The sequence below is a fragment of the Harpegnathos saltator genome, unplaced genomic scaffold, assembly GCF_003227715.2.
Source record: "Harpegnathos saltator strain DR-91 unplaced genomic scaffold, Hsal_v8.6 scaffold248, whole genome shotgun sequence".
NCBI classification, from domain to species: domain Eukaryota; kingdom Metazoa; phylum Arthropoda; class Insecta; order Hymenoptera; family Formicidae; genus Harpegnathos; species Harpegnathos saltator.
Window position 1 is genome coordinate 552,543 of NW_020230037.1, and position 23,952 is coordinate 576,494.

At 51.2% G+C, this 23,952-nt stretch overlaps 1 protein-coding gene across 3 annotated transcripts in view; it reads right to left on the reverse strand.

The window, feature by feature from the left end:
* LOC105183037 (uncharacterized) overlaps nt 1-22,891 on the reverse strand; it is a 212,729-nt gene extending 189,838 nt beyond the window's left edge. For 2 of the 3 annotated variants that reach the window (XM_025298928.1, XM_025298922.1), the window contains exon 1: nt 22,640-22,891. In XM_025298928.1, the coding sequence (XP_025154713.1) occupies nt 22,640-22,833 (194 nt within the window). In that variant the 5' untranslated portion in view covers nt 22,834-22,891. Of the gene's footprint in view, nt 1-16,557; nt 17,860-22,639 lie in introns of those variants that run through there. The other variant, XM_025298926.1, reaches the window with a different exon arrangement.
* Between the last annotated feature and the right edge of the window lie 1,061 nt (nt 22,892-23,952).

Sequence of the window (23,952 nt, forward strand, 5' to 3'; positions counted from 1 at the left end):
TACAAATATGTCAAGTCTCGTTCCTTGTTAGTCTAATCCACACGGGGGGGGGGGAGGGAGAAATCTGGCGGAGAGAGAAATCAAAGTCTCACGGTTACGAAGACGTAACCGCTGTATCGGCCGTAATCAAGCAAAGTCGCAGCAAAAATCGAGTCCGATGAGCGATCCGACGCAGCTCGGGGCGCGGGATTTAACCGTTTGAGTGCCACGGGCCTTTCTTGTTTCCCAATCGAAAATTGCCAAGCGGCGCGATAGCGCTTGTCATATGCCGCGTCCAAAAATGCCAAAGAGCGCGATTGCGCTGTTTTCTGCTTACTCCAATTTTATCTTTTAATTTACCTAAGACTGAAAGGTAACCGTCGTAAAGTCGCGCATCGATAGAAACCGAGCCTGCTGTGATTATGGGCTTCGCAGCCTAGAGCGCTGGCGCTTCGAGGACAGGACAGAAGAAGCGCGATCGCGCCGCTTGGCACTCAAACGGTTAATAGAGGTTTAGCGAGACTGGAACGTCGCCATGTGCGAAGCTTTCCAGAGACTGGAAAAATCGACCCGCCTGCGCGCAAAATGCGCGCAATTTTACGTGCGGTCGCAAACCCGCTTGCGTCATCGAGCGGTGCGCCGGGTTGTGATCAACCCCCCCCCCAGCGGTTAAGTATCGAGCTTGATTCGCACAGGCGAGACATCGGCACAATTTCGCTGCAAGAATTAGAAGGCGGCTGCTTCCTAGTGTACACAATCCTGAGATCGACCTCGCTCGTTCGGCCCGCTTCTCCAGTTCTCTCGACTGATCTCGTCTACAGTTACGCCAAAGCTCGTATCCACGGTGGACGTAAAGTAAACTGGGGAGGGGGGGGGGCGACTCGCGCGAGCGGTTGTTGGTTCATCCATCAGTCGCTGGCTATAAATCGAGAGGCAAAGCGTTTCACCCTATCGTTACCTGCTTCGTATCGGGAATCTCAGCCGAGACGACGGATATCGGCCCGAGCGCCCGAGAGAACGATCGACATTCGACACGTTCGACTCGCGCTGGAGATTGCGACACGCCGTTTGTGAATCGGCCGCGGCCAGTGCGTGTCACGAGTGCGCTTCGCCGTCGCACGAGAGCGTTCTCACTTTCGCGAGCCGCGCCAAATTGCGCGGCGATCTCGCTTAATGAACGCGCGCGTCACGGCCTCGAGAGCGCGAGGGAGGCGCTCTCTCTCTCTCTCTCTCTCTCTCTCTCTCTCTCTCTCTCTCTCTCTCTCTCTCTCGCTCGCTCATGAACCGCTTACGCAACGCGGGAAGCGACGGGGAAACCGGAAGTGCTCGGTCAAGGTGAGACGTTGCCTCCGCCAGCGCACGCTGCTTATACACCGGCCGCCCGAGCCGAGAATATCGTCCCACGGCCGTATTAAAAGCCAATCTCCGACTTCCAAACGTCAAACAGGACCCGGATAACTTTATCGGATCCGGCACGTAACAAGGAGTGAAACGCGCGCTGCTGCACGCCAATGCCCTGATAAAATTGGCTGAAATCGAGAAACCTGATCAAATGTCCATCAGGACCAAATCAGGCATCCAAATGATGACGCAATCGCTGATCAGGGTTGGTATAATTCGGAAAATATTGCAAGACAATTGCCGACATTCCGACCGGATAAGGACCACTCATAATGCCTTCTTATGGCTTGCCCAGTCATGCCATATCAGGCCGTGAAAAATTGCCGTATTTGATTTCTGCTCGGGACAATGGCCTGATAAAACTGCCTGAGATCGAGAAACCTGATGAAATATCCATCAGGAGCAAATCAGGCAAATAATAACGATAAATGCTAGAGATGTGCGAACTATTCGAATTCGAATCGAATCTAATGTAATTCGATTCGATTCGAATCCGAATCCCTATGATTCGAATCTGAATAATACGAATAGGAATCAAATACATCATCGTTTGCGTGCATCAGCTGTAAAACGGGCCGTCTGTATGTTTGAACTCTTAACTTGTAAATTAACTTAACTTATAATTAATAACTTAATTACAAATTACTTTAAATATTTAAATATATATTTTACTTCAAGCTGATATTGCAATATCAATATCCCCTTTCGTATTAAAATCTTCCACCATTGTTTCCATGTTTAATAGTCGTGTTAAATTTTTTAATGATTCGATTCGATTCGAATTCGAATGAAATTTTATAGATTCGATTCGAATTCGAATTTAAAAAATGAGATTCGATTCGATTCGATTCGACATGAAAATTCTTGATTCGCACATCTCCAATAAATGCATTTGCCGGCGGATTGAGTCCAAAATGTTGCAACGACAATTGCCACATTCCAACCGGATAGGGATCACTCATAATGCCTTCTCGCCTATAGTCATGCTCGTATCAGGTATAAAAAATTGCCATATTTATTTCCGCTCGGCCGCGACGGCGTTCCGCAGCCGCGATTGGTGCCTGCGACCGCGCCGTCTCGCGATGCGACGGCCCGGAAGAGGCAGGAAACTTGAGTAATCAGGATTCAGCATTCTTCCCACAGTCCAAAAATATCCCTCCGCGATCGGTTATAGCGCTTCACCACGCCGAGTCGACGTCGCGCGTTTCGAGAGCAATAGCAGTTGTTCCAAGAATATTTCCCGTACTGTTATAATTGTATACACTTTGTATATGCTCTGTGCACACAAACACACACACACGCGCGCGCGCACGCACATACACACAGTGCTTTTTTTCTGGCGGTACGCAACGGTACGTCGTATCGGCAACATTTCTTGACCTGGTCGCTCGTCTTTCTTTTTTTTTCTCAAAACTATGCGGCCTGAGAAAATTAATTACAAAAATTATATAAATTTTGTTGATATAACAAATTGAACAATAGACATCGGGCTAATAAGAGCCAAAGCGCAGATATAAATGCGCAAATAATATTAACATACAGAAATACAAAAAGTCTGGAACGTTTCGGTCCCAACTTGGACCATCCTCGGCAAATACAAATAATTTCCAAGTAAAAGCAGAAACGATACGCGGTCAAGATTGATGACCAAACCGTCTCGAAATCCACACGACTAGTAGTGATTCAAAAGCCAGCTACAGGAGCGTCAAAATTCAAAGTGGCCAGAAAAATTTGTGTGATCCTATTAACTGAAGAAAAAATAGAAAACAAGTTATTAAAAAAGTAATGCTCACCAAAACAAGTTCCAGCAGATCGTCAAATAGCGAGACCGAATGTTGACAATAATAAAAAGAGGTTAGGTCCAGAGAGAGAAGTGAACACTGAAATGTATATGCAAAAATTCGTCGAAAGAAATGCGAACATGGTTGGCAACAAGACAAAGTCAAATACAGTTATTAGATACAAGGAAGTCTCTCCGATATACTCGCATAATTCTCATTTAAATGTTTCTTGCCTCTTATTAGCCCGATGTCTAACTTGCTGTAGATATCCGAGCCGTTGTTTATCTCATTTTGTTGATATAATTGTATTCAATGGTGTCGCTAAATTATTCGTCGCCAATGGCGTGTGAATTTGTACCGGGGCCTTTTTCCCTGGAGGAAAAAGCACTGCATATACATATATATCTATTTATTTATATAATTGGCCAATACGAAACTGGGAAAACAGCGCGCACCGGCTGGGACGAAACTGCGAGGACGTCGCGGGATGAGGATTAATTCGCTTACTGCTTCAGTTTTCACCTGTGTGTATCCGGACCCCGACAGCCGCGGCCTCGCCGTGGACCGGGCAGCTCGCAAACAGCGAGAGAGCATCGGCTATCGATACTTTCGGGAGTCCCCGAATGGCGAGTCCCCAAGTGGCGAGAACGAGCGTCGAGAGAGGCGTCGAGGAGATATCCGCTCAGAGAGGCCGCAAGCTTGAGCGACCCGAGTACTCGCGGCGCACAAATTTTAATCACGCCATCCCGTCGAGGAAAAAAAATAGTACAGACCGGCGGTTCGCACGACTCGCTTTTATTTGGTGCGATACATTTCGCGCCCGTTCGCACGGGCGATCGCAGCTCCGTCACAGTTCCGTCACACGACGGATCCGACGTGCACGATTTGGCGAGATTTGACGCGCGTCGCTGGGATCCGTCGGCCGATTCCGCCGGATGTTGCGCTTCCCTCCGGCCTTTGATTCGCGGATTCTCTCGGCGAACGCGCTCCCCTTTTCTCTCCTCCGAGCGCCGCGCTCCGGTTGTGTCCGGCGTGAGACGTTCCGTCGGACTCGCGGAAGGCAGTCCTTCAGCGCCTCAGGTAAATGTCGGTGATCCTTATGGGCTTCTTGCTGCGATGCCTCTTCTTGGGCGGACGCGTTATGATGACTATCGTCTCGCGGCGGGTCCTGTCCGAGCGAGCTGACACAGCGTCGTCGGCATCGGCGCAGCGGCGACCGAAGCACAGGACGGCTCCGAGCACGAGCAGGATCGCGAGCAAGATACTCCAGCGCATTTCGAGAATTGTCCGTGTCGGCCGAGCGATGTCCAGAGCGATTGTCTCGCTGCGCGTCGCGAGCACGCGCTTTTGTAGTCGCGGGCGACGCGTAAAACGCGCGATACACTCTCGATATCGAGAGAGAGAGAGAGAGAGAGAGAGAGAGAGAGAGAGAGAGAGAGAGAGAGCGCGTTACGACGGTCATAAAGAATTATGGACGCGCGCTTCCGATAATCCGCGGCGAACGTGCCGCGGAAGCGTTATCGTCGCGCCGAGCGAAAAAGGAGAGCGAATAAAGATAAAAATAAAATGACACAATGCGCGTACATTCGCGAGGGCCCTCAAGGCTCGCGCGATATCGGCCGCGCCGATTCCTCCCGCGGCCATTTGCATGCCGGGGTCGCGACCGGTTTCGACTATTGTATAACCCGGCCGCGGGGATTTGCATGGAAACGACTACGCGCGGCGAAACGCGTCGCACAAGTGACGCAGGAGCGGAGGCGATCTGCCGGCCGAGATACGCCGTGGCTCCACGCGCGCGATCCACGCGATCCGCGGCTAAATGAAGCTCACCTCCCCCCCTCCCCCCACCTTGATCGTTTTCATGCTGATCAGCCGATCCGTCGGCCGATTAGCTCATTACGGAGGAACGAGCTCACGCGAGTTCATCGCGCGCGTATTCTCCTCCTCCTCCTCCTCCCCCTCCCCCTCCTGCTCCTTCTCCTTCTCCTCCTCCTCTGCGCCGTGCAATCGGCAACGCATTTCCGCAGAAAGCAACCCGAGTAGAAAAATTAATACGGCTCTGGCAAGGGCCTGATTATTCTTCTCTAATATTAATCGAGTCCTAGTAGGGGGGGGAAGACCCTAGAAGGACCCTACAAGATGTGTGACAAATGGTTTAACGGGTCGTTATAAGAAAATATATTATGAGGGCTTTATAAGGCAATATTAATAGGACTTTATAGAAAAATATTTTTTATTATTGCTTGAGTAAAAATATTCGTTTTTTTCATTCCAAGAAGTATAGACTATAATTTTTTTATTTCTTTATAACTTTGTTAGTATATAATAAAAAATTTTTATTTTAAGAATATAGCATACTTTACAATAAAATATAGTATTCTCTATACATAAAAACCCTGCTACTGTTTTTATTAAAATTTGCTACTAATTTCAAAACGAAGGCCGTACTAGAAAAATCCGTGGAAGAGACTAATGAATATGACAACTAATAAAACTAATAAAATTTATTTTTAATTGCGGTGTAATTAAAAAATCTTTAAAAGAACCAGATAGAACCGGATACTTACTAAAATAATGCTGTATCTGACACTTTTCTTACGCGTTTCAGATCTTATTAATTTTCTATAACAAAACTTGATTTTGTATATCCTAAAGCATCCTGAAAATCCTGCTCCTAAGGCCCTTTTCAGCTTTTCTCATCAAAACCTATCTCGTAAAATCTAAGGCATCCCTGAAAGATCCATCTCAGGGCCTGATGTGGCAGTAATGAGGCATCTCTTTTTAGAGCATCCTATAGCCTGATCGGGGCCTTTACGCTTCACGAGGATGGCCCTAACAATTTTTTGCTCGAGAAGTTTTGCTTTGACGAAAACCAAGGATGTGGCCGATTCTCTCGATTTTGCCGACTGATCTCCGACTCGCGGACTGTAAGTGACAGCCGCGATATCGCGTCTCGATGATTAATCGTCGTCGTACCGACCGCGCGTATACACACACACACACATGTGTATGATGTATACATCGCGGTGGTTAACAACGAAGCAGCCACAAACGGGGCCGGTTTCATTAATCCCCTTCGCCGATACGCTCGGCCGCGGTACGTAGTAGTTTGGAACGGTCGTTACGTGTGATAAAGTTACCCCGGGGACGGACGACGGGAATGTACGTAGCGGGGCGAACTGCAACGGCGGAAGTTCCTCTGTCGAAGGTATAATCAGCTGGGCAGAAGCGTCTTCAGACAAGCGAGGCAAAGCCCGATCGCGCTCGTCCGCTGGCAACTTTTGTATGTCGCCGTCGCGCTACGCTGAGCTTTCCACCGTTGTAAGCTCGAATTCGCCCGGACGTTGCGCGAACGCGAGAACGAGTAGTCGTTGGCTGTTAATTCACGCTTCCTGAGGAACCGGGCCTGCGATCGAATGTTGTCCTTTAAGCATCGCGCTTGACATCGCGAGTACGATTAAATCGGACGTTACCGATAATAAATTATCGCATACAGGGTGTTTAGAAGAAAGAGTTCAGGACTTTAAGGGTAGACAGTATTCCTAAAATGGAGGAACAAAGTCCTGATAAACACGAGTCGAAAGATTAATGTCGTCGGAGTTGTCGGAGTTGTGAACCAATGATTTATTTTAATTAAAGCGAGTGACCTATACCCGCTTCCGGTGCTTACAAAGTTTACAGGAGATTTTTCAATACCGTATTGCATCATGACTATAACTTGTATCGTCAAAACTTTCTGATGGCTCTCTGCAGCTATTCATTGCTTACCAGGATGTGTGACTAACAATTGCTTGGGGATGAAGCGTGTGTATAAATGGGGAGAAAACAGATGTTTGTTTACATTGCGAGCAAGAGCGAAGAGACTTTTCCTCAGGTATTCTTTCAAAGTCTGGTACTCTCTTCGTCGATAAATGGCATATGGACAAATTGCATCAGAGCATACAAAAGCACTAGAAGCGATATAAGTCAGTTGCTTTAATTAAAATAAATCATTATTTATGACACTGACAATATTAATTTTTCGACCCATTTATTGGGTTATTGGGATTTTTTTCCTCCATTTTGTAAGTATTATTTGCCCTTAAAATCCTGATCCTTTTTTTAAACATCCTGTGTATATATATATATATATAATATATTAATTTCCGTAAGTGTTATACACCGATAAATTCTCTGTTAAATAAGCTTTTGTCTAACACGTTAAGCGCCGAGCACTTTTTATTTAATACGTAGATACATTTTTCTTCCTTCATAACTTCAAAATTGTTAATTTTTGATATTAGGATATTATTTGTTAAATTTTGATTCGTCGGTCACCACCGACGATCGACACAACGGCGTTTAACGTGTCAAACATGCGTAATCACTGTAATTTAACTTTTAACTGATAGTGTGCGCATGTGCAGTTTGACGATGACAACCTAGAAACGGCATAAACTTTCTTGGTTACTGAATAAATAAATAAATAAATAAATAAAAAAAATATGTATGCCTACATTTTATATATTATATAATTATATCATATCTCACATATTATATAAAAAAGAATCAAAAGTAGTCCAAAGAGTCGAGTTAAACATACTCGACATCAGAGTTGCACATGACGAAAGGACTGCCTTCGTCTCGCCGCTGCAGAATTTAAATGCTCATTTAATCCGTCGTTTGCATACAGAACAGCTCAGAATCGAGATCGTTCGTTACGGTTTATGCGGCAAAATTGACGTAACCTTGATATTCAGAATTCTCACATGGAATAACACACGATCCAGCGAGCGAGACGAATCTTTGCCGAGACTTCGGCAAGCACGAGGCGCATGGATCGGAAGCCGCCTAGCCGCGGGCTAGGAAAATTAAGGGCGAAAGTCGAGATCGCGTCGAGGAGCGGCCGTACGAAAGCGAGCCGAGAGCGCGGCGAAATTGCCCCACAGACGCGGAAGGAAACGAGAGATTCTCCCCGGCGACTGGAAAACGAGATCCTGCCGGGCTTCCATCTTGAGGAACTTCAAGGAGATCAGCCGACCGATTTCAACAGCAATAACGGTCAACCCGATCATCCCTCTCGCTCGCCGGAGGAACACCGAGGAACATCGAGCTCGCGATCTTCCCGCGAGCAGACGGACGTCACAGCCGTGCCCGCGGCCGTCGTATCGATCGTCCTCGCATTCGCCCGTCGTCTGAGAGACCACCGACCGGTCGCTCGCGAATCGGCCCTGCCAACTACACAATAGCCACGCGACGGATTCTCGCGAAAGCGGCCCGCTGAGAATCGCCAGGCGGCTCACGTAAAAGCAAGATGGCCGCGGATCCCGGCGGAACGACGTTCCTAAAAGGAACGGAGCTCGTAAACGCGCTCCGTTCGTTCCGATGAAACGGCTCGGATCGGAAAGGACGAGATCTGCTCGAGAAGGAAGCCGACCTTCACCCCTTCTTCCCTCCCTTCTAGCCACCCCGATCGCAGTTTTCATCACCGGCCGGTGACGGCTTCTGCTGTCCGACGATACCCGCGTCACGCGGGGGGCTCTCCGTTCATCTCGCTCCTGGAACGTCGCTCCTGGAAAACATCTCCATCAGGAGGACACCTGGTGATCATGACGTCTAGACGACGCGTCGCGATTCGCGAAGCGCCGGAGAAGCTCGGGAGGCCGCGAGAGTCGTCGTCGCGAGTTACTCGCATTCCGCCAATTCCGCGTCGCCGGAATCGCCGGCCGGAACGGAGGAAGGGCCAGGGGGAGCGAACGCGAGAAAATAATCAAGTTCGTGCCGAGGATGTGGATTGAATGTCGCGCGCGGTGCCAACGAAATAATTTCATTCGCGCGGTGGATAGAATGTATCGACGCGCGTGCCTCTCTCTTTCTCCCCCTTCCCCCCCGCCCCTCCTCTCTTCTCACTCTCTCTCTCTCTCTCTCTCTCTCTCTCTCTCTCTCTCTCTCTCTCTCTCTCTCTCTCTCTCTCTCTGTCGCGGTCGTTAAACGCAGCCTGTTCCGCCGTTCGAGCGTGGGCTCCTCCGCGCTAATTGCTACTGTTAACGTTACCAAATATTATCACAGTTGCATCATCACGGAACCCGCGCAAGGGGGCGAAGGCGGTGGTAGGATGGGGAGGGGGAGAACGGAGGGGGCGGGCCTACTTCTTGATTTGACTTGCGGCGGTCTGCCGAAACGAAGCGCGCGCGCGCCCGCAATCTCGGGCAGGATACGTATCTCCGTATACTGCTAAATTCGCAAACTCTCGATAGAAAGGGCGCAGGAGAGTGGAGGGAGGGAAAGGTGGGGGGGGGAGGGGTGCAGGGGAGAAAAATGCATTCTCAGGAGACGTCGTTACTTTGCGAGGTATCTCGCGAGGCTCGGTCGCGCAAAGGATCGCGTTTCGCGATCGAATGAGGAACGAGCGGAAATGGCGGAGCAATAAGGAGAGAGGAATCTCAGCCGCGCGCGAAAAATCGCAGATCGCTGCGCGATCCTGCGAGAAATTTCAACGATGGCGCACGTGAAAGCGGCGAATGAATCGACGGCTGATTACTCGTGCGCGTTCGAGGAGGCGTCGAATGAAAATTGATTCGCCCGCCGAGATTTGTCCCCGTCGCGAGTTGAAGTAATTTTCGCGGAAGTTCATTTCGTCTTTATCGGCCTCCCGCTCTGATCACATTCGGAATACGCGCGCGAAAGAGCGGCGGAACTGCCGAGAATGATAATTGAGTTTGGCGTTTTTGCGTCGCGCGTCGCCGATTGTGTCTGCCGGGCGAGTTTGCGGCGAGCATTGTGTATGTGGAAACTACCCCCCTCTCTCTCTCTCTCTCTCTCTCTCTCCCCGCCCTCTCGAAATACCCGAGGCACAATTGAATCAGGCATGACAAAGATGCCGCTACAGAGGAATCCCGGCGACACCGGGTGTCCCCGCGTCGTGTCGATCGGAAGCGCAAGCAACTTCGGCTAACTCCCTAATGCCCGATGCCATGGAGGAGATTACCGCACAATGCAATTCGCGCGACGCGCAAAGCGTCGTCACGCTGTGGCCACCGCGTTAACTTTGTGCTTCAGCGACGCTGAGTCGCGCGACGCGGCGCGGCGCGGCGGGGCGAGTCGAAGGGCGAAAAGCGGGGCCGAGGAGGAGGAGGAAGCCGACCACGCCGACGAGTAACGTGGAGAGAGTATCTCTCCATTCTCGCGGGATCACCGATGTCTCTCCCTCTTAAATCCCGGAAGACGCAGGCCGGGTAATGCGGATCGCAATAAAAGGCTGCTGTAATAAAAATGTACGTTACGAGAGAGAAGGAAAGAGTGTGTGTGTGTGTGTGTGTGTGTGACGAGCGTCGCTGCACTCGCGCTCGCGCGCCCCGCGTATTTGGTGTTTCAAGGAAGTTCGGAGATTAAGAACAATTTACGAGACGCCGCGGGCGGAAAAGAGAGCTCGGCTGGCGAGCGGGCGAGGGGGGGGGGGAGGGGGTGCCCGGCGCACCGGGGCGCACAGGGAGAAATCGCGGGAGCGTGGTTATTTTAATAAATCACACGACGGCGCGCGGCCCGCGCCGCGCTCGTAACTCACACACGCCGGGCTCGGCTTCATATCGACCACGTGGCGGCCCGGCGTTGTTCGTTTTTCCGCATTACACTGAAAATTGTAACTAATTGCCCGCGCTCTTCCCTACGATGGAAACAAATAGGTCCTCTAAACGCTCGGCTGAGGAGAGTCGCCGAGAGCGCTTGTAAGCGCGCCACGGACTGTTTACGACGTTCTCGGTCTCCCCCCTCCGCTCCTTCCCTTAAGTATCCCTTCAGCCGCAGACGGACGCGGGTAGCTATGGAGCTATATCTCTCTCTCCGATAATAGCAGTCGCCTCGCGTTGTGTTTGGGAATAAAATCCAGAAAGGGGAGAATTTCGAGCGTCAGAACGGACAATTGCCGACGCGATTCCTTCCTCATTATTTTTGTCAACGACGCAGATTCGTGCGAGAATCTGATTCGGCTCGAGACGGGACGGCAAAGTGGATCGGTGAATTTGCGCGCTAAGCTTCTCGGCGAAGCCACGAGATTTGAAACTTCTCGCTCGGATTCATCACGCAGAACTGGCGGCTTCGGCACGCCCCGCTGATATTCTCGTGTGAGATTGCGCACACTGAGAGGGAAAAATGGTTAATTTCACTGATATTACAGTTGCTTCCAACCACATCTCCTTGTTGTTACTAACGAGAACGCAACGGCTGCGACGTGCACGGTTATTATCGTCTGCAACTCTAAATAAAAAATGTTTGCTGTAAAAATGACTCTGTATAATTCTTCCACTGTGCGCGCGTTATACGCGAGGGTAGATTGAAAAGTTTCCGACCCGACTAAGAAGAAAATATTTTTTTCGGCTAAACCTTCGTCTCAGTATACTTGGTCCAGCGCTCCTCTAGACCTGTTATTCTCTCACAAGGAAATATAGGGAGCTCGGAAATTCAAAAAATTATGAAACTTTGTGTGGAAGTAAAGTAGTTCGTCCGTAATGCAAAACTATTTTTTGTTCGTGCGGAATTCCAGTTGGAGGAGGGCGGAGGGGGTTCCAAAAATTTCTCAATTTTGCGAAATCTGAATACACACAGTTGCAAAGAGTACGAAATACATTGCAACTTTCATATAAATCATTTTTGCACTTGTGCCTCGTATTTTAAAAGATGCGCTAAAAATATACGCTAAAAAAAAGAGAACAATAATTTTTTCTTCGAAGGATGATTTCACCCCCTCAGATTGGATTCCGCACGAACAAAAAATAGTTTTGCATCACTTTACTTTCACACAAAGTTTTATAATTCTTTGAATCTCCGAGTTCCCTATGTTTCCTCGTAAGTACAACAACCTTTGTCTAAACTCGAAGAATAGTCATTAATCGGCACTTGCCACTTCAGCATCCGACGAAAATCTTTTCCCAGATAGCCATTTTTTTCTTTCTTATTTGAAAACAGGAAAAATCGCACGGGGTCAGATCTGGAGAGTACGGTGGATGTGGGATTAATTCGTATTTCAGTTTCGCCATCGCTGATTTGTGGCATTGTCCTGCTGGAAGAGGATTTTCTTTTCGGCCAAATCCGGACGTTTATTCTTCATTTCCATGTTCAAATGGGTTGTGATAACCCAGCATAACATTCTCCGGTTTTCCCTTTTGCAAAATAATCCAGAAAAATTATCCCATGGGAATCCTAGAAAACCGTGGTCGTCACCTTGTCGGCCGACGAAGCTGCTTCCGCCTTCTTCGGTCTCGGTTCGCCCTTTGCAGTCCGTTGCTTTGACTGTTCCTTTGTCTGCGGAGTGTAGCGGTGGACCCAAGTTTCGTCGACGGTAATAAAACGCCATAAAAAATCTTTTCTATCGCTCTTAAAACGACAAGACACGATTGCGAGGGCGTGAGACGCCCAGCCGATGTCGTTTTTCAGCAACAGCGAGCAAACGCGCGGCAACAACGCGCTCTCTCACACCTAATTCCTCATGTACAAAATGTTGTGCGCCCGTTCGTATGAGATAATACCAGCAACCTCCGCTATCTCTTTTAAAGTTAATCCACCCAGCTCAGGTATTCACGGTCGCAAATGAAGGAGCAGCATCTCCGTACACTGAATCTAATTCAGCTTCAAGTTCCGCGGGAGTTTTCCCTTTTAAATGAAGGAATTTTATCACGGTGCGATACTCCAATCTCTCCATTGTTGGCAAACTTTGAAAGACTGTCAGAAACAAATGAATCGCTAGAGTGGCATCAAACTTGGCTCTTTGTGTTTTTTGCCCTGCCTTTTATCGGACGAGCGTGGAAATTTGACTGAAATCTTGCTCCTTCTTGCTTAGCTCGGAAACTTTTCAATCTACCCCCTCGTACAGTTACAAGTACCAAACACCTTCCCCCCCCCCCAGTGTACAACCGGAGCACGTCGCAGTTGTTTGCGCAAGTCCACCGTAGTGTCCTCGCAGTGTGCGGTGTGCGAGCGGCAAAATATCCCGCGCATCTATCCCGCGATAAAATTATACGGCGCGCGTCGTTTTATCGTACAATCGCGGGGGGAGGGGGGAGGGGGGGGGGACGGGATGATAAACGCGAAAAAGTCAGGGCGCGCCAGGCCGCGCATTCGCGCAAGATTATTCGCCTCCGAAGTAAGCGGCACTTCGCCGCCGTCGAGAAAGTTTTTGTATTAAATACGGCTGAACAACATCAAAATTGCCCAAGTTCCGCGAAAGTGCGCGACCAAAGTCGCGCGGGGAAAAAAGGATTCGGCCCGAGCCCGGGCCGGAGACGAAGTTCTCTCCGTCTCGCGCGGCCGCCGGAGCCGGCGGACCCGGATAACAGCGGAGATCGCATTTCGCGAGAGCGTTCTCGCAGAAAGAGGCGGAAGAAACTTGTTTAAATGGCGGCTACGCGAGATTAGACCACAAAGCGACCCGGTTCCTCGTCGGCTCCCGCGACGAATCGATACAATCGAGAGCCGCGGCGGCAATTTCCGTTTCCACTCTAACTTACGCGCGAAATACCGCCGTCGCGTCCGGGCGGTTTAACTCGCGGAAAATTTCCCGCGTAATGAACGGCGCATAACAGCGGCCGTACGCGCCGCACAAAGCTGCAAACGACGCTCACGGCGAGATACAAAAGAGTTGCGCCGGCGATGAGAAGCGGAAAAGGGAGTTAATGATTCGCGACGCCGCGAAACCTACAACGGACTACAAGAGAGAACGAGAGGAGGAGGGGCGGGGGAGGGGAAGGAAGAGGAAAGAGGAAGAGAGAGAGAGAGAGAGAGAGAGAGAGGGAGAGAGGGAGGGGGGTGGGGCAAAAAAAAGGAAGGAAAGGAAAAGAGCCACATCAACGCTGCGGAGTCGCGGACGCGCGAAAAAAAAGGGATAAAGAAAATCCGAGTGCAAGGTTGCTCCAGTTTTTTTCTGATTTAGCCGTTGCTTTCAAGCAAACCCGAGCCTGCTCGTCCTTTCACGGGGGAAATACATTGGACATTCATCTCGCGGCCTCATTTCTGCCGCTGCTTCCCTTTTACCGCGCATCTCTCGCCGTTTTATCATTAAAATTGCTAATCTGCCCCGACTCTGTTTTCTCTCATCTCCTCGTCTGTTTTTCGCTGCAAGGACGACGGATCCTTTTTCAGCCTGAGATCGTCTGTCGTACATCCGTCGTACGCCCGGTATGATCGACCGATCGACTGGCCAGCCTCCCGGGACGCATCGATGTGTATTAATTCTCGCGCCAAGCGGAATTCCCTTCGTGAGTTTCGCCGCGACTAATAATACGTTCCCGAGCGAGGGGGAATATCGCGAGAGAATCGTCCGGACGAGTTTAGTCGTTCCCTCATTAACTCTAATTCCTTCGGAACTTTTTAACTCGCATTACGCGCGCGCGCGCGCGCGCGTGCGCGACGGAAGTTTTTAAGCAATTAGTCCATCGCGCTCGATCGCTCGCTCTCCTGCGTTCCGCGATCCGAAAAACTTGTTTGCTCGTTCCCGATTAGAGAGATCCCCAAGACGGGACGGACGAGAAGAAATGGGACGCCTCGCTGGGGAGGCGGGTCGAATGGCGAAAATAACGGGGCTCTCTCTCTCTCTCTCTCTCTCTCTCTCTCTCTCTGTCCCGCCGAATTCCCGGCAATCGGCCACTTCGACCGGTGCGAAAGCCGTATGAGAGCCCGTCGGCGAATTACGTCGGCCGAAATCAATTCCGCGGCCACGTTTCCGGTCCGTTTCGCCGCTCCCGACGACGAGACGAGCTTACGGCGCGGCGCGGCGCGGCGCGCGCACGCTTCGGTGATTTCACGCGGACTCAGCTGAAAATGCGGCGATGGAGCGCCGTGCTATCCGCTTCTCGACGGCTCGCTCGTTGTTGTACAAACAAATGGCCGCTCGTTTATACTGATTTCAATCCCCGCGCCGTGCGCGCACCCGCGAGAGCGCGCTATCAATTACGCGATAAAATCGAGGCCGAACTAATTGAACGGCACGCGACACGAAAATCCGACGGTCAAGCTTGCCCTCCCCCCACCTCGCCCCTCGCAATCCGTCGAATCGGCAATCTACTCGAGAGTCTAAATATTTAGCGGCCCGAATTCGCGATTCGCGTCCGTTCTCGACCGCGATCACCATCTCGTCAGCTGGTGATCGATTGAAGAGACCGAGATACACGTGTCTCACGCAAATCACGTCGACGCGACGCGGGAAACGGATGCGAATTCCTCGGGCTCTGCCGGAGAATTCGTCCCCAGATGGATTATCTCGCTAACGACGACGCCTGAGGATCCCGCGTTGTCACCGCAAATAGTCGCGGAGGGAGAAAAATGTTTGGCCGAGCGAAAGAGCTTGCCGGCGCAACGTAAACGATTCAGAAATTCTCTGCTCCGGGTTATCAGAGAATCCGCTCGAGATGATCAAGATTTTCTGGTCAACTCAAACAGAATTTCGCTATTTTCAGTTTCGGGCTTTCTGAATCGTCGGTATTTTCATCAGAAAATTGGTCCACTCGACGTTCCAGACATCTTTCTCCGGGTTTTCCGCCCGGAATTGAGACGGAAATGCTAAAAATAATGGGAGACGCCTCGCGTTTTCTTTCGTGCGTAAAATCAGTGCATAAAATCAGTACATTTGTACAGCTGGCCACAGATTTAGATAAATATTTTTACATTATAATTATTACATTATTTCCCTCTCTCTCTCTCTCTCTCTCTCTCTCTTTCTCCCTCTAACATATAACGTACTCATCGTGGGTAGCCAGTCTAAAAATTTCTTCTTCCTTCGCGAGAACATTGCGCCAAATTGAAAGAAACTTTGGGCATTTACATCTTTGAATATTTTCATATTCGTAAAATATGCAAGTACTCGGAACGCTCTTCGTACGTCCTGCTGAGTTCTAAAGTAAAAACGAAAACGCGAGCTCCCCCACTTAGGAACCGCCAATGGGCTATACTTTCACCTGCGCTGCAGAGAGAGTACACCATTTCTCGGGAGAAGGAAACTTGCTGCGGCTATCCTCGCGGAAAAGCGGAGTTTCTCGCGAGATGACGTCACGTATCACCGCGCGATTAGCTCCCTAAAGCGGGCGTGCCCGGCGATCGCAATCGAATGGGTGCAGCACAGCAAACAAGCGGCCTCGGTGGTATCGGCGAAGCCGGCCGCAGCCGCAGCATTAAATTCGGAGATTCGGCCCGACGACAAGCCAGAGCTGCGCCGAATAAATTCTATTATTACACAAGAGCGCGCGCGCGCGCGCGCGCGAATCCTCCGCTGAGCGCGTGATTAATGATATTCAGAGAGGTAAATGCCAGCGCGACACGCAGAATATCTCCAAATTCACGACTAATCGTTGCCCCGACCACCCCACCCCGCCCAACCCCTCCGGTTACCACCGGCGGCGCGGGCGCGCTCGGGGGGAGCCCGGCAATTTCTCACCTCGATTTGGTATCCAGCGTACAAAGTAGCGGCGGATCGTACGGTCGTACGATCGATGTCCCGGCGCGGCGTGAGAGGATCGCAGCAACTTCCACGGGCGGCCGGTCGATCGATCGGCGCTGACGCGTGGCCGGCTTGGCAGCGGTCAGTCGTCGCCGCGAGTCCTCGCCGCCGCGTACCGCAGCACGCGCGTGCACACGAGGAGACACGCGTGCACGTCACGCACGACTTGTTCACTTTCACCCCACTCGCGGAGCGCGCGCGCGCGCGCGCGAGCTGCAAGGCGAAATAACGTCGGGTCGTTCGCCGTTCGTTAGCGCGTCGCGACGGGCAAGGAGAGAGCGGGAGGGACGAGAAATAAGAAAAAAGGACGCACCGTGGAGAGGAGGGGGGCGAGGCATCTAACGAACGTTACGCGTAAATTGCATATAAAAAAAGAAGAACGTCGTTGGACGTGCCGCGAGAACGGAATATTCATACACGCGCGCGCTCTCTCTAATTAAAGTAAGAGAAATTGCGAGTGTGTGTCGCAAGGCGCGAGGTGCCGGTTTCTCGCGGAGTCGCGACCGGCGCGGCGCGACGACTCGAGGAAAACCCGTAACGAACGCTAAGCGACTAAGTAGCGGGCTAAGTGGTCGCGAGGCTCGGACGGAAAAACCGTCGCAAGATGTATATCGCGCGCACGCGCGCCGAGGAATTATAGCCGGAAACGGGGAATTTCCGACGCGCGTTGCGAAATTATTGAGTACTCGACGCTGCCGGGCTGAGATAACGCGGCGATAACGTATGCGATGTGAAATACGCCGATGGAGCGGCGCCGCGATATTCGGCCGATGAGATACTTTATACGCTGACGTATCGATTAACACTTTGCGCGGCGAATTAAACGTCCGGCATATTTGACATATTTTCTATGCGATATTACTTTGCGGAATCGCGCGCGATTACGGCGCAGCGATGTAATCGGAGGTTATTAGCGAGCCCGTAAGCTACGGCCCTTTCAAAGAGAGTCACCGTGTACACATATATATATATATGTATGTATACTACATTTAAATAACCTCGCGAGACTCGAAATTGCTTTGATCCTGAGCGACGGGGCCAGCGGCTGCACAATACAACGGAATTAATCAGAGTTCTTACGGCCGCGGAGCGGCAATCTCGCTCGAGACGCGGCGTTATTTGCGCTGCACGCACAACGGGGAGCTAATAGCGATAAAAGGGGGAGAGACACGGGTTATACCGTGTTACACGTTGTCACGTGTAACACGGTAAGGTAATGCACTCTCTCTCTCTCTCTCTCTCTCTCTCTCTCTCTCTCTCTCTATCTCTCTCTCTCTCTATCTCTCTCTCTGGGGGGCGAGCAGGTTAAAAGCACGAACAAAGCACTCCTCCGCGCCGACGACGTTCTTCCGTTCCGCGAGGAGAAGAACGCCTCGTAGAGAGAGCGCGGAAGAGAGCTTCATTTCGACATCGTTTGTTTACGACGACGTTTCAATTGCGCGCAGCGGCGGCTCTCTCCCGTCGTTCTTCCCCTTCCCCTCTTATGTTACCACTCTTTCTTTCTCTCTCTCTCTCTCTCTCTCTCTCTCTCTCTCTCTCTCTCTCCCCTTCTCCCTCTCTCTCTCTCTTCCTCTGACTTTCTCATTTTCCTCCTCGGAATAAATTTGGTGAGAGCTCCCGAGACGAAAACTCCCGCGGCTCTCGTCCCGAGAAGTGCAACGGATGCGATGCCGCGCGCGCGCGCGCGCGCGCGAACGACGCTGGATTAACAATTACACCGTGTCTGCGGGAGTTTGCGAGGACTTTTCCGCGAGGGAACGGGGAGACGCCGCGCGCGCGACTGAACACGCCGGAAGAAAGTTAGAGCGCGATTACGGAGGCAGTCTCCGCTCCGCGAACCGACCTCCCGTCCCCCGGCCCCTCCGAACGTTCCTCTCGCGAGGACGTTTACCGCAGACCGCGGCTGAAATCGCGGCTCTTTGGCCCCCATGGATTCTGCTCTTGTCGCGTTCGCCCGCGTCTGCACGCCTGTTGTCGACCGCGCGATCCCCAAGAGCGCTCCGAATAACCATCGATTTTCGATGTCGAAGCGAAAGAAGAAAAAAACAAGAGAGAGAGAGAGAGATTTTCAAGCACGACCGGGCGGAAGCACGCGCGCCAGCTTGTTTTCGCACAGAGACGACAAAAAGTAGCTCCGAAATTGCCGCTCATAAAAGCGATCTATGCAGCAGCCCGCGCGAGGTGAAAGAGAGTTGACGGAGAGCTCCGGGTCACACCATGCATATTCAACGTGCACGAGGTGGCCCGTTGGCTTCACCTTCACCTTCGACTCGTACCCTAGGAATATCACTTCGATATCGGAGAATTAACGAGCGGAAATAGCCCCGCTCGGGGAAAGAGGAGAAAAACCGCGCGCGCGCGCGCACACACACACACACACACGCACACACACACACACACACACAGAGAGAGACACGCGGGAGGCCAAGTGTGTATATGCAGGTGTGGATATCTCGCGACGCGGACGTTAAGAAAAGCTGTTGCAAAAGACGAGGAGGGAGCGAACAAGCGGCGAAACACCGATGGGGCGGTTTCGCCGCGGAGGGGAGGGAAATTTAGTTATGAACGCGCGCGCGAGGTTTCAGTCGATCACACGCGATCGCGGCGGAGAGAGAACAGCTGTTCGAGCGGACACCCGTATCGCGCGAGAGTTCCTGCGGAACTGACAGCACTTCCGTACGTCACCGTAAAAATCACGAGACCTCCTCCACCTCCTTCCTCCCGCGGCGCCCCCGCTCGCCCCACCACCGCCAGCGGGCGCCGGTCACGTGACCTTTCACCACCTCCCGCCCTCGCCGAGATGCGCCCCTTTCGGCCTTCCGCCGCGTCGACCCCTTTCTCGCCGGCGGCGGCGCCACGACGCCCCTTTCATGCTCGCTCCGAAAACGCTGCAAAATTCTCGCCGGTGTCATTCCCCGGCATTCCGGTCATGTTCCGCTACGATTGGTTTAAGCAAAACGATAGCCAGGCCGAGAGCTTGTTCCTCAGAGAGTTAGCGCGCCGACGTTCCCGGCACTGTTAAAACCGACACTGGCCGAGGGATATCGGCGATCGACGTCTTCTCAGCGACGGCGAGTGTGTTCGCGAGTGAACATTTTCGCCGGGATCGAGCAGTCACTTAATCTAATGGACCTTTGCTGTCTCGCAGAGTTCATTAGACAGTCTCCGAGTCTATAAAGTTCTTCTCCCGCTCCCTTTCTCTCTCTCTCTCTCTCTCTCTCTTTCTCTCTCCCCTCTCTCTCTCTCTCTCTCTCTCTGTCCTTCTCCGTCTCTCCCTCGCTCTTTGCCGCTCGTATAATTGCGATTATCTCTGTTTCAACGTCACCCGGAGAACTTTGTGCAACAAAGTAACCGAGTTGCCGAGCGCGCGGGTCGTCCAAAAGACGCGCGCGCGCGCGCGCGCGCGGCTGCCCGGTCGCCGCTCTTCGCATCGGCGATTGTCTCGGGAAAAATCGCCGCGAAGATGGCCATTACCGCGGCGCAACGACTTTATGTGTATGTATCCCACGCGCAACTTCTCGCGCGAGATTAAACCCGCGCGCGCGCGCGCTCTTGTTCATGACAAGCGTTAAGAGCAGCCTCTTTCGGCCGCGAGCGGCCGAGATTACGGCCGCCGCGGCGGCTGGCGAACGAAGGCTCCCGGGTACGCCATTAAATGTAAAGACCGTCGTAGATCATCCGTTTATTATACGGAAGCGGCTGTTTGTCGAATAAACGCGAGAGGGACGGGGGGGGGCGTCCTTACGGCTAAATAACGCCGCCGCCGCCGCCGCCGCGCGTATATCTTCTCCCGCTCGGCGCATCGCGTATCTGTAAGCGCGATAATTATGGCGCGCCCTCTCGGGACTTTCGAAACAAGGGCACGATGGGAGGGGGGCGCGAGCTCACGGGAAATTTTGACTAACTCCTTCGGCGTGTGTACTTCCCGCCGGAGCATCGTTCGACTGTCGAAGCAACCAGACCGCCGCTCGTATTCGATACGAGACGACTAAGAGCGCTCGTTTTATTACCGAGCCATTGTTATGCAAAATTCCCGCAACGGCGACTTGAAGGAAAAGGCGAAAACGGAAGGGGGAGGTTCCGAGTCGATGATTACCGAAGCTTCGCAGAAGCTTTCGGGCCGCGCGGCGAAATGGCGGCGGATCAATGAGAGCCGACGCCTCTCATTCGTTAACCCTCATTGGACGTTAGTGCCAATTTAACTCTTTTTGGCATTCATTTGAATGGGACCTCTTTTCGCCTGCAATCCGATTAATTTCACCTTTTGACTTCCGGCTCGATCGAACTGTGAAACGTCGTCGTCACTTCGTTCAAGTTTACCGGGAAAACTTCAATTAGCGTGTCGATTTACTTGCAGCGATCAGATTGATCCTGAGGTTTTAAATGAACGTCCGATGAGGGTTAAAACGTAATCTTTCGCCTGCCGAATGATCTTTAGGGCGACTGAAGCCCTAGGTTAAGAAAAAAAGCGCAAACGGTGTCTCGCTTGCTGATTGGCTGGCCGTCATTAATCCCACAATGAATGTTGTGTGAAATGCCTCAACTGGCGTATCATGTGTAAGTGACAAAATAATATATCTGTGATGTTATTTCTTTATGAAAACACATTTTAGACATCCACGAGGCAAACAAAAAGAAATCGTATTATGACAATAACCTTACTTACTTTAACGAAATGCCACCTACCAAGGTGGTCTGCATACTTCTCAATTCGATACGATATTCCACACAACTTCAAGAATCTCTTATTTAACATTAATTACAACATTGGAATTAAAATAAGAACGGAGTGACTTCCAATTGCATCAGATACGCAGGTTGCTTTGTTTACAAATGTGGTCTGTTCTTTTTAGCCACACTGCTAAACTGGTGCGATAAGTTAGACCGAGACCACTATACTTTTTCTCATTCTTATCGCACCAGTTCAGCAGTGCAGCTAAAAAGAACAGACAGCTATGAGGCCAACATAGCAATCATGAGGAGCATGGAGGGAATAACGCGCTTGCGCTTCTTTCTTAGGCCGTTTTCCAGCTATGACGCGCTATGATTACAATGTGCTATACCGTGTAAAGTACTTGTTGGAACGCAGTTTACTTTCTTTATGTAACACCAGAGTGCATTACGGTTTGCCATTCTTATTTTTATTACCTACCTTACGGATCTATATATAATATAAGCGTACGATTCTAAAACAATTAAAGGAATAAGTATTTTTCAAAGAATCAATTATCAATTATTGCAACGTTTACATACAGATGGTTCTGGAAGGAAATAGAAAGAGGACGGTGTATAAGAAAATTTATTTTAACAAGATATGAAAATAATAAAAGTCTTAATTATTTCTTTTATATTTATGTGTCGGACACAGTGTTACACAGTGTGTCTTGTGTGACCCTTGCTGGAAAACGGCCTTAATCTAGGGCAGGGTCTCCCAACCATTTTTTTGTATTTCGCACCCCTAAAAATTTATTAATGAACCTTCGCACCCCCTACAAAAGAAAATTATTCCTATGTTTTATGGTAAAAACCAGTTGTTAGGGTTTTAAGGTAAGAAGTTAAAAATCAAGAAAGATATTCAATTTCCAATAGTGTAAAATATATAATTTTAATAACATTTTGTTTTACTTCGATAAAAATGCCGGAGTATCCCAGAATCCATCTTAATCATTATTAATTACAATCACATTCCCTCGCACCCCCAAGAATGCTTCTTCACACTCTCAGGGGGTGCTCGCACCCCCGGTTGGGAACCTCTGATCTAAGGCTTTGTACGTCACAGATGTCTGTCGCCAGCGTAACAAGATTGAAAAGACGCCGCGGGTCGGCGAGCGACAAAGCGTCAAATGCAAGCGGCGGACTTGTGAAACTCCTCGGCGCGAATGCTACTCTGAAAAGGGCCGAAGACACCTCGTCGCAGAAATCGAATGCGCGTCGGTCGGAGTTCCGGCCGAGTCGCCCGCAAACACCGCAAGCCCCGCGAGTCCCGCGAGCCGCCCTAGAGCTGCGCGCCTTCTCTCACCTGCCGCTTCCGGGAGTCCTGACGACGTCGTAGCGCACGCTGGGTCTCCTGCGGCGATCCCTCGGGCTTCTGAGCGCCTCCCTGCCGCCCCTGAACGCCTCGTGGCCGCGGTCGCGCGGCTGAGCGCGCGTCTGCAGCGGCTGATACGCGTCGGTCGCGGTGCAGCCGCCGATGCAGCCGCAGCATTTGGACATCGCTCCCGGCGCTCACGGCGATTTCCGATCGAATTCTCGCGCACGTACCGCGCGAAGCAGAGTTCCCGTGCTCGCCTTTTTCACCTCGCCGCCGAGGCTGCGATATCGACGGACTCGGCGCGGCGCGGCGCGGCGCGCCTCGTCCTATCGCACCGGACGAGAAGGAAAAACACGAGGCCGTGGCTTGGCTCCTACGCGAGAGCACGTTCCTCGATATAGACGGCGCGAGTGAAATACATTCGACGACTGGAGCAGCGCGCGCGCACACACACACACACATCGCCTCCGGGCCAGCGACGTTAGGAGTCGCGCGCGCGCGAGCGCCCGTGATCTATCGCGCGCGTGCTCTTTACGTGAACGGACTCCCGATAACGCGCGCGAATATGTCAGCGAGGGTGAGCCCGGGCGTGCTGATGAAAAGCCGCGCGGCGATTCTCTTCGCCGGCTTTGTTGCGTTCGCGCGCGCGCGCGCGCGACGGATAGCGAGCCTGGACTCGCCTGGACGCGGCTGGACTCGCCAGCCGCCGACTCGCGGCTGCGGCTCGTTGGTATTGTGTGTTTATTCGATTACTTATTTTGAGATTTTCTTCCTCGGGCCGCACGTTCTTCTCCTCAGCTCTGTCTCGCCGGGCTGTTTTGAGTCTTCTTATGCCCGTGCGGCTGAAGGCCGATTCTCTCGACTCGCCGCGAATGATCGCGCATGCGGCGTATCGATGCATTTATTTGGGCATTTTTGCCTATTTTTACATCTTCCTGAGCCGTCCATTCTTTTCTTATCTCTGTCCTCGCGCTGCTTTAAATCTTTTTATCGTGCGGCTAAAGGCTTCTTCTCATCATCCCACGGGAGATTCGTGCGAACATAGGTGTGAGATTGTTGATGTATTTGTTTAGTACTACACTTACCTATTTTTATATCTTCTTCAGCCGTCTATTCTTTCTGTTTTTCTTATCTCTGTCTTCAAGCTACTTGAAATTGTCCTATTATCGCGCAGCTGGGGAAAGGGATTTCGTGCGCTGGTCTTTTCCCGCAAATGATTTGCACGATATAGATATAGACGCGGATTGTTGATGTATTCATTTGTTTATTCGCCTATTTTTATATTCTTCTTCAGCCATCTA